This window comes from Eucyclogobius newberryi, unplaced genomic scaffold (assembly GCF_026437365.1).
Source record: "Eucyclogobius newberryi isolate DKJ021-1_F unplaced genomic scaffold, fEucNew1.0.hap1 SCAF_4, whole genome shotgun sequence".
Taxonomy (NCBI): Eukaryota; Metazoa; Chordata; class Actinopteri; order Gobiiformes; family Gobiidae; genus Eucyclogobius; species Eucyclogobius newberryi.
Window position 1 is genome coordinate 39,685,559 of NW_027316056.1, and position 14,764 is coordinate 39,700,322.

At 45.7% G+C, this 14,764-nt stretch overlaps 1 protein-coding gene across 1 annotated transcript in view; it reads left to right on the forward strand.

The window, feature by feature from the left end:
• The first annotated feature begins 4,281 nt into the window (after positions 1–4,281).
• Positions 4,282–14,764, forward strand: part of LOC140378092 (E3 ubiquitin/ISG15 ligase TRIM25-like) — a 16,266-nt gene continuing 5,783 nt past the window's right edge. The window contains exons 1-7 of the mRNA XM_072463761.1: positions 4,282–5,241; positions 6,339–6,407; positions 6,526–6,825; positions 7,893–7,982; positions 10,781–10,861; positions 14,279–14,434; positions 14,691–14,764. The exon at positions 14,691–14,764 is cut by the window's right edge and continues 86 nt beyond it. Of these exons, the coding sequence (XP_072319862.1) occupies positions 5,023–5,241; positions 6,339–6,407; positions 6,526–6,825; positions 7,893–7,982; positions 10,781–10,861; positions 14,279–14,434; positions 14,691–14,764 (989 nt within the window). The 5' untranslated portion in view covers positions 4,282–5,022. The remainder of the gene's footprint in view (positions 5,242–6,338; positions 6,408–6,525; positions 6,826–7,892; positions 7,983–10,780; positions 10,862–14,278; positions 14,435–14,690) is intronic.

The window sequence follows — 14,764 nt, forward strand, 5'->3', positions numbered from 1 at the left end:
TGCAGAGGGGGAGTGTCCCGAGGAGCAGTGTGCAGAGGGGGAGTGTCCCGAGGAGCAGTGTGCAGAGGGGGAGTGTCCAGAGGAGCAGTGTGCAGAGGGGGAGTGTCCAGAGGAGCAGTGTGCAGAGGGGGAGTGTCCCGAGGAGCAGTGTCCCGAGGAGCAGTGTGCAGAGGGGGAGTGTCCCGAGGAGCAGTGTGCTGAGGGGGAGTGTCCAGAGGAGCAGTGTGCAGAGGGGGAGTGTCCAGAGGAGCAGTGTGCAGAGGAGGAGTGTCCCGAGGAGCAGTGTCCCGAGGAGCAGTGTGCAGAGGGGGAGTGTCCCGAGGAGCAGTGTGCAGAGGGGGAGTGTGCAGAGGGAGAGTGTGCAGAGGGAGAGTGTGCAGAGGGAGAGTGTGCAGAGGGAGAGTGTGCAGAGGGAGAGTGTGCAGAGGGGGAGTGTCCCGAGGAGCAGTGTGCAGAGGGGAGTGTCCCGAGGAGCAGTGTGCAGAGGGGGGAGTGTCCCGAGGAGCAGTGTGCAGAGGGGGAGTGTGCAGAGGGGGAGTGTCCCGAGGAGCAGTGTGCAGAGGGGGAGTGTCCCGAGGAGCAGTGTGCAGAGGGGGAGTGTCCAGAGGAGCAGTGTGCAGAGGGGGAGTGTCCCGAGGAGCAGTGTGCTGAGGGGGAGTGTCCAGAGGAGCAGTGTGCAGAGGGGGAGTGTCCCGAGGAGCAGTGTCCCGAGGAGCAGTGTGCAGAGGGGGAGTGTCCCGAGGAGCAGTGTGCAGAGGGGGAGTGTCCCGAGGAGCAGTGTCCTGAGGAGCAGTGTGCAGAGGGGGAGTGTCCCGAGGAGCAGTGTCCCGAGGAGCAGTGTGCAGAGGGGGAGTGTCCCGAGGAGCAGTGTGCAGAGGGGGAGTGTGCAGAGGGGGAGTGTCCCGAGGAGCAGTGTGCAGAGGGGGAGTGTGCAGAGGGGGAGTGTCCCGAGGAGCAGTGTGCAGAGGGGGAGTGTCCCGAGGAGCAGTGTCCTGAGGAGCAGTGTGCAGAGGGGGGAGTGTCCCGAGGAGCAGTGTGCAGAGGGGGAGTGTCCCGAGGAGCAGTGTGCAGAGGGGGAGTGTCCAGAGGAGCAGTGTGCAGAGGGGGAGTGTCCAGAGGAGCAGTGTCCCGAGGAGCAGTGTGCAGAGGGGGAGTGTCCCGAGGAGCAGTGTCCCGAGGAGCAGGACAGGAGCGGGACAGAAATAGTCAACAATTAGTGAATGGGCGTAGCCCATTCACTAATTGTAGACAACAGCAGCGCGAAGCGCTGCATTCCTCCAAAAACCCTCCTGGCATCGTCCCGTACGCGAGAATCCATGCCGCAGGCATGAGCCATGCTTGTATCTGCTCAAATCAATGGAAGTCTATGGGGAGTGGGCGGGGCATCCCGACGGAATAGGGAGTGACGAGCGCGTAAGCGCTCGTAATGATGATTCCACCCCATGGCGGCATCGGGAAGGCTTAGAGCTTTCAAACGATGTATAATTTGTTGTTATAGTGGAAACGGCTATATTGTTTTTGCTAAAAATATTATTATTAGGCCCGAGCCCCAGCAGGGCGGAGGGCCTATTGCTCCCGCAACGCTGCCAAAGGCTTTGCGGGAGCTTTGAACTCTAATTTGACCCCCTGAACATGCTCAAAAACTCACCAAACTTTGCCCAAAATTCAGAATCGGCGAAAAAAATTTTTTTTTCTGGGCCATTTTTTTTTCTGTTAAAAAATGGCGCGACAGCGCCACCGACAAAAGTCAAAATACATTGCGCCTATGGGAGACGCCCCGAGTTCAACTTTGTCGTAGAGCTACGAAATTCGGAACACACATTCCTCTCGTGAGGACAAAAAAAAATATTATTGTGGCCACGCCCCCAGATTTACCCTATGGCCGCCATCTTCCTTTGAAAATGAAAACACGCTGTGTTAGCCATTTTGTTCACGTCAAACTTTGACGAACTCCTCCTAGGGCGTTTTGCCCACCGACTTCAAAATCGGCGGACGTCCTCTGGACAAGTGGGGCATCTAAAGTTATCCAATTTTTTGAGATACCTTTTACGGTCTGTGTGCGGCGCAGCCGCAAAGTTGGTCAACTTATTTTGGAATATTGCAGCTCTAAAAATTGCTCCCATTTGATCAAAACGAGTCCGATTAGGACCAAATTTGAATCAGTTGTTAAACTTTCAAGTTTGGACCAGTTTAGGATGACAAAATGAAATGGGCGCGATAGCGCCCCCTACAGAGTTGCCTTTGAGTGAACATTGATGGACAAAAACAAATGTTCTAAACTTTGCCCAAAATTCTATTTTGGGGTCCCGAGCAAAAGGCCAATCAAACATATGCCTTAATTTTTACGGCGTAGCCGTAGCCATGACATAAACCTCCCATGTTATCCCTATGGGAAAATTGCTAAATCTCTCGAATATCCACATTTTTATGTTTTACACTTTAACGAAGTCCTCCTAGGGCGTTTTGCCCACCGACCTCAAAATCGGTGTACGTCCCCTAGACAAGTGGGGCATCTAAAGTTATCCAAATTTTAAGGATAGCTTTTACGGTCTCTGTGCGACGGAGCCGCAAACGTTTCCCAGAATTCTGACTATTTGGCCTTCAGAGTGGCCTATAAACAATAGAGTTTTTCCAAATGACATTATATTTTGCAAGGAATTCTAATTTGCCATCCTGATCATAAAAGTATGAGAGCCAAAGTCCTATTTTGTACGGCGTAACCGTAACGATGACAGAAACATCCCATGATATCCTTATGGGAAAATCGCGAAATTGCTCAAATCACCACATTTTTACGCTTCACACTTTAATGAACTCCTCCTAGGGCGATTGCCCGATCAAACTCATATTTGGGGAAAATCATCTACACAAGCGGGGCATCAAAAGTTATCCATATTTTGATTCTAAGTGCTACGGTCTCTGTGTGGCGGACCCGCAAATATATGTCACAAATGGGAAAACAGCAAAATCTCTCAAATTACCACATTTTTATGTTTTACACTTTAACAAAACTTCTCCTAGGGCGTTTTGCCCACCGACTTCTAAATCGGTGTACGTCCTCTAGACAAGTGGGACATCTAAATTTATCCAAATTTTAAGGATAACTTTTACGGTTTCTGTGCGACGGAGCCACAAATTTTACCCAGAATTTGGATTATTTGGCCTTCAGAGTGGCCTATAAACAATAGAGTTTTTCCAAATAACATGACATTTTGCACTAAATTCTAATTTGCCATCCTGATCATAAAAGTATGAGAGCCAAAGTCATATTTTGTACGGCGTAACCGTAGCGTTGACAGAAACATCCCATGTTATCCTTATGGGAAAATCGTAGAATCGCTCAAATCACCACATTTTTACGCTTCACACTTTAATGAACTCCTCCTAGGGCGATTGCCCGATCAAGTTCATATTTGGAGAATATCATCTACACAAGCGGGGCATCAAAACTTATCCATATTTTGATTCTAAGTGCTACGGTCTCTGTGTGGCGGACCCGCAAATATATGTCAGAAATGGGAAAACGGCGAAATCTCTAAAATGACCACATTTTTACGCTTCACACTTTAACGAACTCCTCCTAGGGCGATTGCCCGATCAAGCTCATATTTGGGGAAAATCATCTACACAAACGGGGCATCAAAAGTTAGTCATATTTTGATTTTAAGTGGTACGGTCTCTGTGCCGTGGAGCTGCAAATATACTGTCACAAATGGGAAAAACGCCAAATCCTTGAAATGTTCACATTTACGCTTCACACTTTAACAAACTCCTCCGTGGGCAATAGCTCGATCAAGCTTTACTTTGGGAAATATCATCTACACAAGCGGGGCATCAAAAGTTATCCATATTTTTATTCCAAGTGCTACGGTCTCTGTGCGGCGGCGCAGCAAATTTGACTGACACTTGTGTTCATTTGCACTGGATTGGCCATGTCCAATGTGTCCCCGTCTGTCAAGTTCTTTTTTAATTCAACACACAATAAGGGCGCCATCTTTATCAAGTCGAAAGTGCAGAGTCGGAAGGCCGGCGGCCCGCGAGGGCCGTTGGATGCCGCTTGCGGCTTTAATTTTGTATGTTATTTCTCATCAAAATCTAATCTAGTATTTTATTTTATCAACTCACTTTATTGAAACAGAGTTTCTCACGAACTCAGAACACATGACGCTCTTCTGTTTTAACCGCTCTAACAAAGAACAAACTAGTTGAAGTCTAGTTTGTCCTTTGGCTGTTCCCGTACACAGCTGTTCAGAGACGCGCATGCGCAGAGCTCCTGTGGTGCGGATCGTGCAGTGACGGAAGCTCCGCCCGTTCAAAATAACAACACCGGACTTACCGGAACGAGCACCGGAGGGTGAGAGCAGAGCGCGGGTCACGGCATTCTGAACCGGGCTGAACCGGGACTAAACCAAGACTAAACCAGGACTAAACCAGGACTAAACCAGGACTAAACCAGGTCAAAACCAGGTCCAAACCAGGACTAAACTAGGTCTAAACCAGAACTAAACCAGAACTAAACCAGGTCTAAACTAGGACTAAACTAGGTCTAAACCAGAACTAAACCAGAACTAAACCAGGTCTAAACTAGGACTAAACCAGGTCTAAACCAGGACTAAACTAGGTCTAAACCAGAACTAAACTAGGACTAAACTAGGACTAAACTAGGACTAAACTAGGACTAAACCAGGATTAAACCAGGGTCTAAATAGTTCGGCTTTGGGACTAAATCAGGACTGAACCAGGAGAAGAAAAGGATTGAAATTAGACTAAATTAAATCTGAGCTAAAAACAAAACAAGTTTGATCTTGGGCTAAATCAGGGAAAAACTAGACAAAACTAAATCAGGGCTAAAATTTGACTAAATTAGACTAAACCAAGCCAAGGATAAAGTACCGGTAGACTAAATCAGAGCCCGACCCAGGGCTGAACCAGGACCGACCCGGGGGCTGAACCAGGACCGACCCGGGGGCTGAACCAGGATCGACCCGGGGGCTGAACCAGGACCGACCCGGGGGCTGAACCATGGCGCAGGCGAGCATCTCCGTCACCGAGGGGCAGTTCCGGTGCCCCATCTGCCTGGACGTGCTGAGGGACCCGGTGTCCATCCCGTGCGGCCACACCTACTGCATGGGCTGCATCCGGGGCTACTGGGACCAGGCCGAGTCCGGCTTCTGCTGCCCCCAGTGCCGCGAGGAGTTCCACCCGAGGCCCGTGCTGCGGCGGAACACGGTGCTGGCCGAGGTACGAGCTCCGACCCGCCGCCGCCGCGCTCCCCCGACCCTGTGGCCGTGTCCAGGGGAACCAGAGTCACCTGACCTGGAGCTGATTGTTGGCGTTTAAGTCGTCAATCATTTGTACGTTTGTAGGTTTTTAGAGCAATTGTAGTGTTTGGGAGACAAAGTGCAATGAAATTCAAAATAACTCTTTTAATATTTAACTTTTTCCTTTCGTTCTTGTCTTTGCCCGTTTTCTTCCTGGTCAAAGCTGGACCGACGTGAACGATCATGTGCTTTTGAATAAACCGGACTTAGAAGTATTAGAGTTATAGTTCTAAATTGTATAAAAGGCACAGTATAAAACAAAGAGTAAATCGTGCGGTGAACAGGAAAACATCTTAAATTTAAAGCTTTTACATTGAAACTTCTATAATTGACCCACATAAATGTAAGAATAAATGTCTCACACGTTTATTTCATCATGTCATGTTTTCATACAAGGCATTTTATGTGTAAAACAGACAAAACATTAAGACATATAAATCTGAAAAATGGACAGAGCCAGGTTTAAATGTCACGTTGTTGACATATTAAGGAATTTGGATAACATTTTTGAGTCTGACCGAAAATTTGGCTAAAAATACAAATTTCGCCTCATTTATTAGAATTAAAAGTGTAATAAATCCGACTCGGGAGATACAAATGTCACCAACGATCAAGGACCGGACTGAGAGAGGAACAGACATCCGGCAAATGTAAAAAATGACATTCAGACTTAAGTTGGAAATGGACCATTCGACTCATTGGGACGTTAGCGTTGAACCTTCTTTAGTCTTTCTTTCTTTCTTTCTTTCTTTTTAATTTAATTTAGATTTAGTTTCTTGTATTTTTTTAATTTAGAAAACGCAAGTATCATAAAAACACATCTTTACTGCAGCTGTGCCTTTGAGCAAAACACTTGGCTGACCTCGTGCGGTTGGAACAGTCCGTTTGCACGCCGCGTAGAAAGTTAATGATGTCATTATTATACACTTGTTTACCTGCGTCGCCGCGGTGATGAACACCTGTGCATTGTCCCGTTGTAAACTAATAAAGTTCTGTTCCTTTGTTGACGTTGCGGAGGTTGTGGACAGACTGCGGCAGAGCGAGACCACGTCGGAGCCTGAGCCGTTCCTGGGCGGAGTCGGAGAGGTAATTTTACAAAAGTCGACACCTGGAGCTAACATCTGTTTTGAGAGAGCTAATTCTGCCTCTTATTTCAGGAGGTCGTGTTTCAGATTAACGTGCTCATTTTTCTGTCCTGATGAAGGTCCCGTGCGACTTCTGCCCCGCCGAGAGCTGTCTGAAGGCGGTGAAGTCGTGTCTGGTGTGCCTGGCGTCTTTCTGCGAGCTCCACGGCCTCCCTCACCGCGACGTGGGCACGCTGCGGCGCCACAAGCTGGTGGAGGCCGTGGAGAGTCTGTCCGAGCAGCTCTGCGCCCAACACCGCCTCGGCCTGGAGCCCGGGGCGACCGAGGGCCGCGAGGAGCCCGACTGGAGCGGGCACTGCCTGCTCTGTGAGGCCGACCAAGAGGAGAGCAGCGGGGACGGGCAGAGGACCAGGAGACGGGTGAGGAACCAGGGCTGGAACAGGGCTGAAACGGGGCTAAAATGTGGCGGAAACAGAGCTGAAACAGAGCTGAAAGAGGGCTGAAACAAGGCTGAAACAGGGCTGAAACAGAGCTGAAACAGAGCTAAAACAGGGCTGAAACAGAGCTGAAACAGAGCTAAAACAGGGCTGAAACAGAGCTGAAACAGAGCTGAAACAGAGCTGAAACAGAGCTGAAGCAGAGCTGAAGCAGAGCTGAAGCGGGGCTGAAACGGGGCTGAAACGGGGCTGAAACGGGGCTGAAACAGAGCTGAAAGACGCCTGAAACAGGGCTGAAACAGGGCTGAAACAGAGCTGAAACAGAGCTAAAACAGGGCTGAAACAGAGATGAAACAGGGCTGAAACAGGACTGAAACAGAGCTGAAACAGGGCTGAAACAGGGCTGAAACAGGGCTGAAACAGAGCTGAAACAGAGCTAAAACAGGGCTGAAACAGAGATGAAACAGAGCTGAAACAGGACTGAAACAGAGCTGAAACAGGGCTGAAAGAGGGCTGAAAGAGGGCTGAAAGAGGCCTGAAACAGGGCTGAAACAGGGCTGAAACAGGGCTGAAACAGGGCTGAAACAGGGCTAAAACAGGGCTAAAACAGGGCTAAAACAGGGCTAAAACAGGGCTGAAACAGGGCTGAAACAGGACTGAAACAGGACTGAAACAGAGCTGAAACAGAGCTGAAACAGGGCTGAAACAGAGCTGAAACAGGACTGAAACAGAGCTGAAACAGAGCTGAAACAGAGCTGAAACAGGACTGAAACAGGACTGAAACAGAGCTGAAACAGGACTGAAACAGGACTGAAACAGGACTGAAACAGAGCTGAAACAGAGCTGAAACAGAGCTGAAACAGAGCTGAAACAGAGCTGAAACAGAGCTGAAACAGGGCTGAAACCAGGACTAAACCAGGACCCTTCATACTTATGTTTAGTCCTGGTTTAGAGCTGGTTTAGAGCTGGTTTAGTCCTGATCCTTTTCTAGTCGTTGGAGAAAGTGTTTAATTTCCACCAGATGAAAGTGTCTGTTTCCTGGTCTGCAGCTGCAGGAGAGTCAGAGGACGCTCCAGAACAAGATCCAGGACACGGAGAGGGACATGGAAGACTTCCACCTGAATCTGCAGTGTCTAAAGGTGATTATCACACCTGCAGAAAGACCTCGTTATGGAAGACCTCGTTATGAAAGAGTGATTATTATTATATCTGCAGAAAGACCTCGTTATGAAAGGGTGATTATTATTACATCTGCAGAAAGACCTCATTATGAAAGGGTGATTATTATTACATCTGCAGAAAGACCTCGTTATGAAAGGGTGATTATTATTACATCTGCAGAAAGACCTCATTATGAAAGAGTGATTATTATTATATCTGCAGAAAGACCTCGTTATGAAAGGGTGATTATTATTACATCTGCAGAAAGACCTCATTATGAAAGGGTGATTATTATTACATCTGCAGAAAGACCTCGTTATGAAAGGGTGATTATTATTACATCTGCAGAAAGACCTCATTATGAAAGGGTGATTATTATTACATCTGCAGAAAGGCCTCATTATGAAAGAGTGATTATTATTACATCTGCAGAAAGACCTCGTTATGAAAGAGTGATTATTATTACATCTGCAGAAAGACCTCGTTATGAAAGAGTGATTATTATTACATCTGCAGAAAGACCTCGTTATGAAAGAGTGATTATTATTACATCTGCAGAAAGGCCTCGTTATGAAAGAGTGATTATTATTACATCTGCAGAAAGGCCTCGTTATGAAAGAGTGATTATTATTACATCTGCAGAAAGGCCTTGTTATGAAAGAGTGATTATTATTACATTTGCAGAAAGGCCTCGTTATGAAAGAGTGATTATTATTACATCTGCAGAAAGACCTCGTTATGAAAGAGTGATTATTATTACATCTGCAGAAAGACCTCGTTATGAAAGAGTGATTATTATTACATCTGCAGAAAGGTCTCGTTATGAAAGAGTGATTATTATTACATCTGCAGAAAGGCCTCGTTATGAAAGAGTGATTATTATTACATCTGCAGAAAGGCCTTGTTATGAAAGAGTGATTATTATTACATTTGCAGAAAGGCCTCGTTATGAAAGAGTGATTATTATTACATCTGCAGAAAGACCTCGTTATGAAAGAGTGATTATTATTACATCTGCAGAAAGACCTCGTTATGAAAGAGTGATTATTATTACATCTGCAGAAAGACCTCGTTATGAAAGGGTGATTATTATTACATCTGCAGAAAGACCTCGTTATGAAAGGGTGATTATTATTACATCTGCAGAAAGGCCTCGTTATGAAAGAGTGATTATTATTACATCTGCAGAAAGACCTCGTTATGAAAGAGTGATTATTATTACATCTGCAGAAAGACCTCATTATGAAAGAGTGATTATTATTACATCTGCAGAAAGACCTCATTATGAAAGGGTGATTATTATTACATCTGCAGAAAGACCTCGTTATGAAAGGGTGATTATTATTACATCTGCAGAAAGACCTCATTATGAAAGGGTGATTATTATTACATCTGCAGAAAGGCCTCATTATGAAAGAGTGATTATTATTACATCTGCAGAAAGACCTCGTTATGAAAGAGTGATTATTATTACATCTGCAGAAAGGCCTCGTTATGAAAGAGTGATTATTATTACATCTGCAGAAAGGCCTCGTTATGAAAGAGTGATTATTATTACATCTGCAGAAAGGCCTTGTTATGAAAGAGTGATTATTATTACATTTGCAGAAAGGCCTCGTTATGAAAGAGTGATTATTATTACATCTGCAGAAAGACCTCGTTATGAAAGAGTGATTATTATTACATCTGCAGAAAGACCTCGTTATGAAAGAGTGATTATTATTACATCTGCAGAAAGACCTCGTTATGAAAGAGTGATTATTATTACATCTGCAGAAAGACCTCGTTATGAAAGAGTGATTATTATTACATCTGCAGAAAGGCCTCGTTATGAAAGAGTGATTATTATTACATCTGCAGAAAGGCCTCGTTATGAAAGAGTGATTATTATTACATCTGCAGAAAGGCCTCGTTATGAAAGAGTGATTATTATTACATTTGCAGAAAGGCCTCGTTATGAAAGAGTGATTATTATTACATCTGCAGAAAGACCTCGTTATGAAAGAGTGATTATTATTACATCTGCAGAAAGACCTCGTTATGAAAGAGTGATTATTATTACATCTGCAGAAAGGCCTCATTATGAAAGAGTGATTATTATTACATCTGCAGAAAGGCCTCGTTATGAAAGAGTGATTATTATTACATCTGCAGAAAGACCTCGTTATGAAAGAGTGATTATTATTACATCTGCAGAAAGGCCTCGTTATGAAAGAGTGATTATTATTACATTTGCAGAAAGGCCTCGTTATGAAAGAGTGATTATTATTACATCTGCAGAAAGACCTCGTTATGAAAGAGTGATTATTATTACATCTGCAGAAAGGCCTCGTTATGAAAGAGTGATTATTATTACATTTGCAGAAAGACCTCATTATGAAAGAGTGATTATTATTACTTCTGCACAAAGGCCTCATTATGAAAGAGTGATTATTATTACTTCTGCACAAAGGCCTCGTTATGAAAGAGTGATTATTATTACTTCTGCACAAAGGCCTCATTATGAAAGAGTGATTATTATTACATCTGCAGAAAGGCCTCATTATGAAAGAGTGATTATTATTACATCTGCAGAAAGACCTCGTTATGAAAGAGTGATTATTATTACTTCTGCACAAAGGCCTCATTATGAAAGAGTGATTATTATTACATCTGCAGAAAGGCCTCATTATGAAAGAGTGATTATTATTACATCTGCAGAAAGGCCTCATTATGAAAGGGTGATTATTATTGCTGCTTGGTGGGTGTGTCTGATCCTGTCTCTTGTGTGTTGTAGGCGTCGGCTTCGTCCGTGCTGGAGGACAGTGAGGCCGTGTTCGCCGACGTGGCTCAGAGACTGGACAAGGCCAAAGCCGAGGTGAGCGGAGCGGCCGGGCGGCGTCTGCGGAGCGGCGTCTGTGATGTTTCCAGCAGCAGAACATCAGCACTTTAATATCACAAATGGAAAGAAAGTCCAGTGCAGGGTCGTCCTGACCAGTGCAGGGTCGTGCAGGGTCGTCCTGACCAGTGCAGGGTCGTGCAGGGTCGTCCTGACCAGTGCAGGGTCGTGCAGGGTCGTCCTGACCAGTGCAGGGTCGTCCTGACCAGTGCAGGGTCGTGCAGGGTCGTCCTGACCAGCTCACGTCTGTGAAAGAGCTGTTTTCTCTGATCTTTGCCTGACTTCGGAACTTTGCAATAAATTGAAATAATCCATAACATTTTAACATTTTATCACAAATGAAACTGATGAGATTGAAGTCATTTCAGCCACAGCAGATGAAGATGTTTAGCTCCCCAAACATCACACAAATCATTTCATCATATTCACATTTTATAAGCTCTAAAACAGATTTGGTCAGACTTTTTATTTTATTTTTTTAATGTATTTATTATTATTTTTATTATTTCCAAATGTATAAACACAAGACAAACATCCCAGTCTTAAAAAAACGACTGATCCCAAACATCGACCCTGAGTAGAAAAAGCTTCAGTTGTTTCATCTGGACTCAGTTAGAAAAATAGACGTTTCGACTCTCATCCAAGAGTCATTGTCAATAACAGAATTTAGGTCGAGAACTCCGATATTTATACTATTCTGTGGTAAGTCCAGCCCATTGGGAGGAGCCTTCCTGAAGAGGAAAGAGTTGTTTGTTATAACAGAAACTTACCCTCTTGGTATCTACCGAGCCTATTCAACCCTTTAATGGGCTATTAGTCTCCCCTTTGTCTTTGTGAGACCCTGGCTCACCCACCCTGAGTACCTGATTAACATCTAAATGTCCTGGTACTGGTCCTCTACCTCTCTAGGGGTTCAGGATCCCATTGTAGACTACAGGAAGATTGAATCTTAGTCCTCCGTTTCTGTTTAAAGAAGGTTTTTCTTTTTTTTAACAAAAATAGCTTCCTTAACTCCTCTTTCAAACCATCTTTTCTCCTGCTTAAAACCTTCACCTCACCGTCTTCAAACGAGTGATTAGAGGCTTCAAGATGGAGATGCACGGCACTCTGAGGTCCTGAACTTGTATTTATTCTGTGCTGATAGAGCCTCTTGTGTAGAGGCTGTTTCGTCTCACCTATGTAACGTTCTTTACAGCTTTCTTCACTGCATTGGATCGAATAAACTACATTGCTCTGTTTTTGAGTCGGCAACTTGTCTTTAGGGTGAACCAGTTTTTGTCTTAAAGTGTTGCCTGGTTTAAAATAAACAGGGACTTCGTGTTGTCTAAAAATTCTCTGCAGTTTTTCCGACAGGCCAGACACATAAGGGATAGAAACACCCTTCCTTCTCTGTTCAGTTTCCCTTTTGTCCTGCTTCTTGGTTCTCTTCACTCTGTTGAGAGCCCAAGCGGGGTAACCACAGGCTGAGAGGGCATTTCGGACATGTTTTTCCTCTTTCTTCTTGCCCTCTGAGCTGGTGGGCACACCTTGAGCTCTGTGTTGTAAGGTTCTGATCACACCCAGCTTTTGCTGTAGTGGGTGGTTGGAACCAAAGAGCAGGTACTGGTCCGTGTGTGTAGGTTTCCTATATACTTCTATTTGGAGTTTCCCGTCCTCTCCTCTGATCGTGGAACAATCAAGAAAGGCCAAGCGATTCTCCTTAGCGTCTTCTCTTGTAAACCTAATATGTGGGTCCACAGCATTGATGTGATCAGAGAAGGTTTCCAGCTCTTGTTTCTTGATTGTTACAAAAGTATCATCGACATAGCGGAGCCACAGTTTTGGGGCTATGCCTGAGAATGAGGCCAGTGCCTTCTTCTCAAAGTGCTCCATGTACAGGTTGGCCACTATGGGAGAGACGGGCGAGCCCATGGCACAGCCATTAATCTGTCTCTAAAATTGTCCCCGGAATTGAAAGTAAGTGGTGTTCAGACAGATGTCCAACAGTTTACATATGTGTTCAGGTGTCAGTTTGATCCTTTCCTGTAGGGTGGTGTCTTCCTGCAGTCTGATCCTCACTGCTGCTACTGCATCAGAGGTTGGGATGCAGGTGAACAGGGACACAACATCATATGAAACCACCGACCAGTATCTGCTCTTTGGTTCCAACCACCCACTACAGCACAAGCTGGGTGTGATCAGAACCTTACAACACAGAGCTCAAGGTGTGCCCACCAGCTCAGAGGGCAAGAAGAAAGAGGAAAAACATGTCCGAAATGCCCTCTCAGCCTGTGGTTACCCCGCTTGGGCTCTCAACAGAGTGAAGAGTACCAAGAAGCAAGACAAAAGGGAAACTGACCAGAGAAGGAAGGGTGTTTCTATCCCTTATGTGTCTGGCCTGTCGGAAAAACTGCAGAGAATTTTTAGACAACACGAAGTCCCTGTTTATTTTAAACCAGGAAACACTTTAAGACAAAAACTGGTTCATCCTAAGGACAAGTTGCCGACTCAAATACAGAGCAATGTAGTTTGTTCGATCCAATGCAGTGAAGAAAGTTGTAAAGAACGTTACATAGGTGAGACGAAACAGCCTCTACACAAGAGGCTCTATCAGCACAGAAGAAATACAAGTTCAGGACCACAGAGCGCCGTGCATCTCCATCTTGAAGCCTCTAATCACTCGTTTGAAGACGGTGAGGTGAAGGTTTTAAGCAGGGAGAAAAGATGGTTTGAAAGAGGAGTTAAAGAAGCTATTTTTGTTAAAAAAGAAAAACCTTCTTTAAACAGAAACGGAGGTCTAAGGTTCAATCTTCCTGTAGTCTACAATGGGATCCTGAACCCCTGGAGAGGTAGAGGACCAGTACCAGGACATTTAGATGTTAATCAGGTCCTCAGGGTGAGCCAGGGTCTCACAAAGACAAAGGGGAGACTAATAGCCCATTCAAGGGTTGAATAGGCTCGGTAGATACCAAGAGGGTAAGTTTCTGTTGAAACAAACAACTCTTTCCTCTTCAGGAAGGCTCCTCCCAATGGGCTGGACTTACCACAGAATAGTATAAATATCGGAGTTCTCGACCTAAATTCTTTTATTGACAATGACTCTTGGATGAGAGTCGAAACGTCTATTTTTCTGAGTCCAGATGAAACAACTGAAGCTTTTTCTACTATGGAACACGCCTGGACGAATGAGGGATTACACCGACATCGACCCTGAGGTCAAGCTGATGAAGGAACGACCTTCAGAGATGTTCCTCTTTCACTGCATCCACCTTCCTCTGGTTGAGCCGGAGGCGGGGCTTATTGTGTGTTTTTAAGTGCACGTTTCGGCGGAGGCGGGGCTTATTGTGTGTTAAGCGCACGTTTTGGCGGAGGCGGGGCTTATTGTGTGTTTTAAGTGCACGTTTCGGTCTGTGGCAGGTGCGCGCCCGTCTGGAGGTCAAGGAGCGGTCGGTGGTGAGCAGAGCAGAGCGAGACCTGGAGCTGCTGGAGAAAGACCTGGAGGAACTCAGGAAACGAGACGAGGAGATCGAGCGCCTCCTGCAGGCGGACGACGGCGGCGCACATTTTCTACAGGTAAAGTTCACGCCGGAGCGCTTTTCCCGTGAAGAGGCCGCCGAGGCTTCTGGGAAAACATCCACTCCAAATGTCTTCTCCGAACTCTGAGGAACGCGCCAGAGCCCAGCGGGCCACGCCCCTCTGTGCCCGGTTTAGTCCAGGTTTAGTCCTGGTTTAGTCCAGGTTTAGTCCTGGTTCAGTCCTGGTTTAGTCCTTGTTTAGACCTGGTTCAATCCTGGTTCAATCCTGGTTCAGTTCTGGTCTCGTCCCACAGGCCGCTCTGCTGCTGTTGCTTCCTGTCTCCACTAGAGCGCCCTGTCGTACCCCTGTCCTGTCGCTGGACGTGTT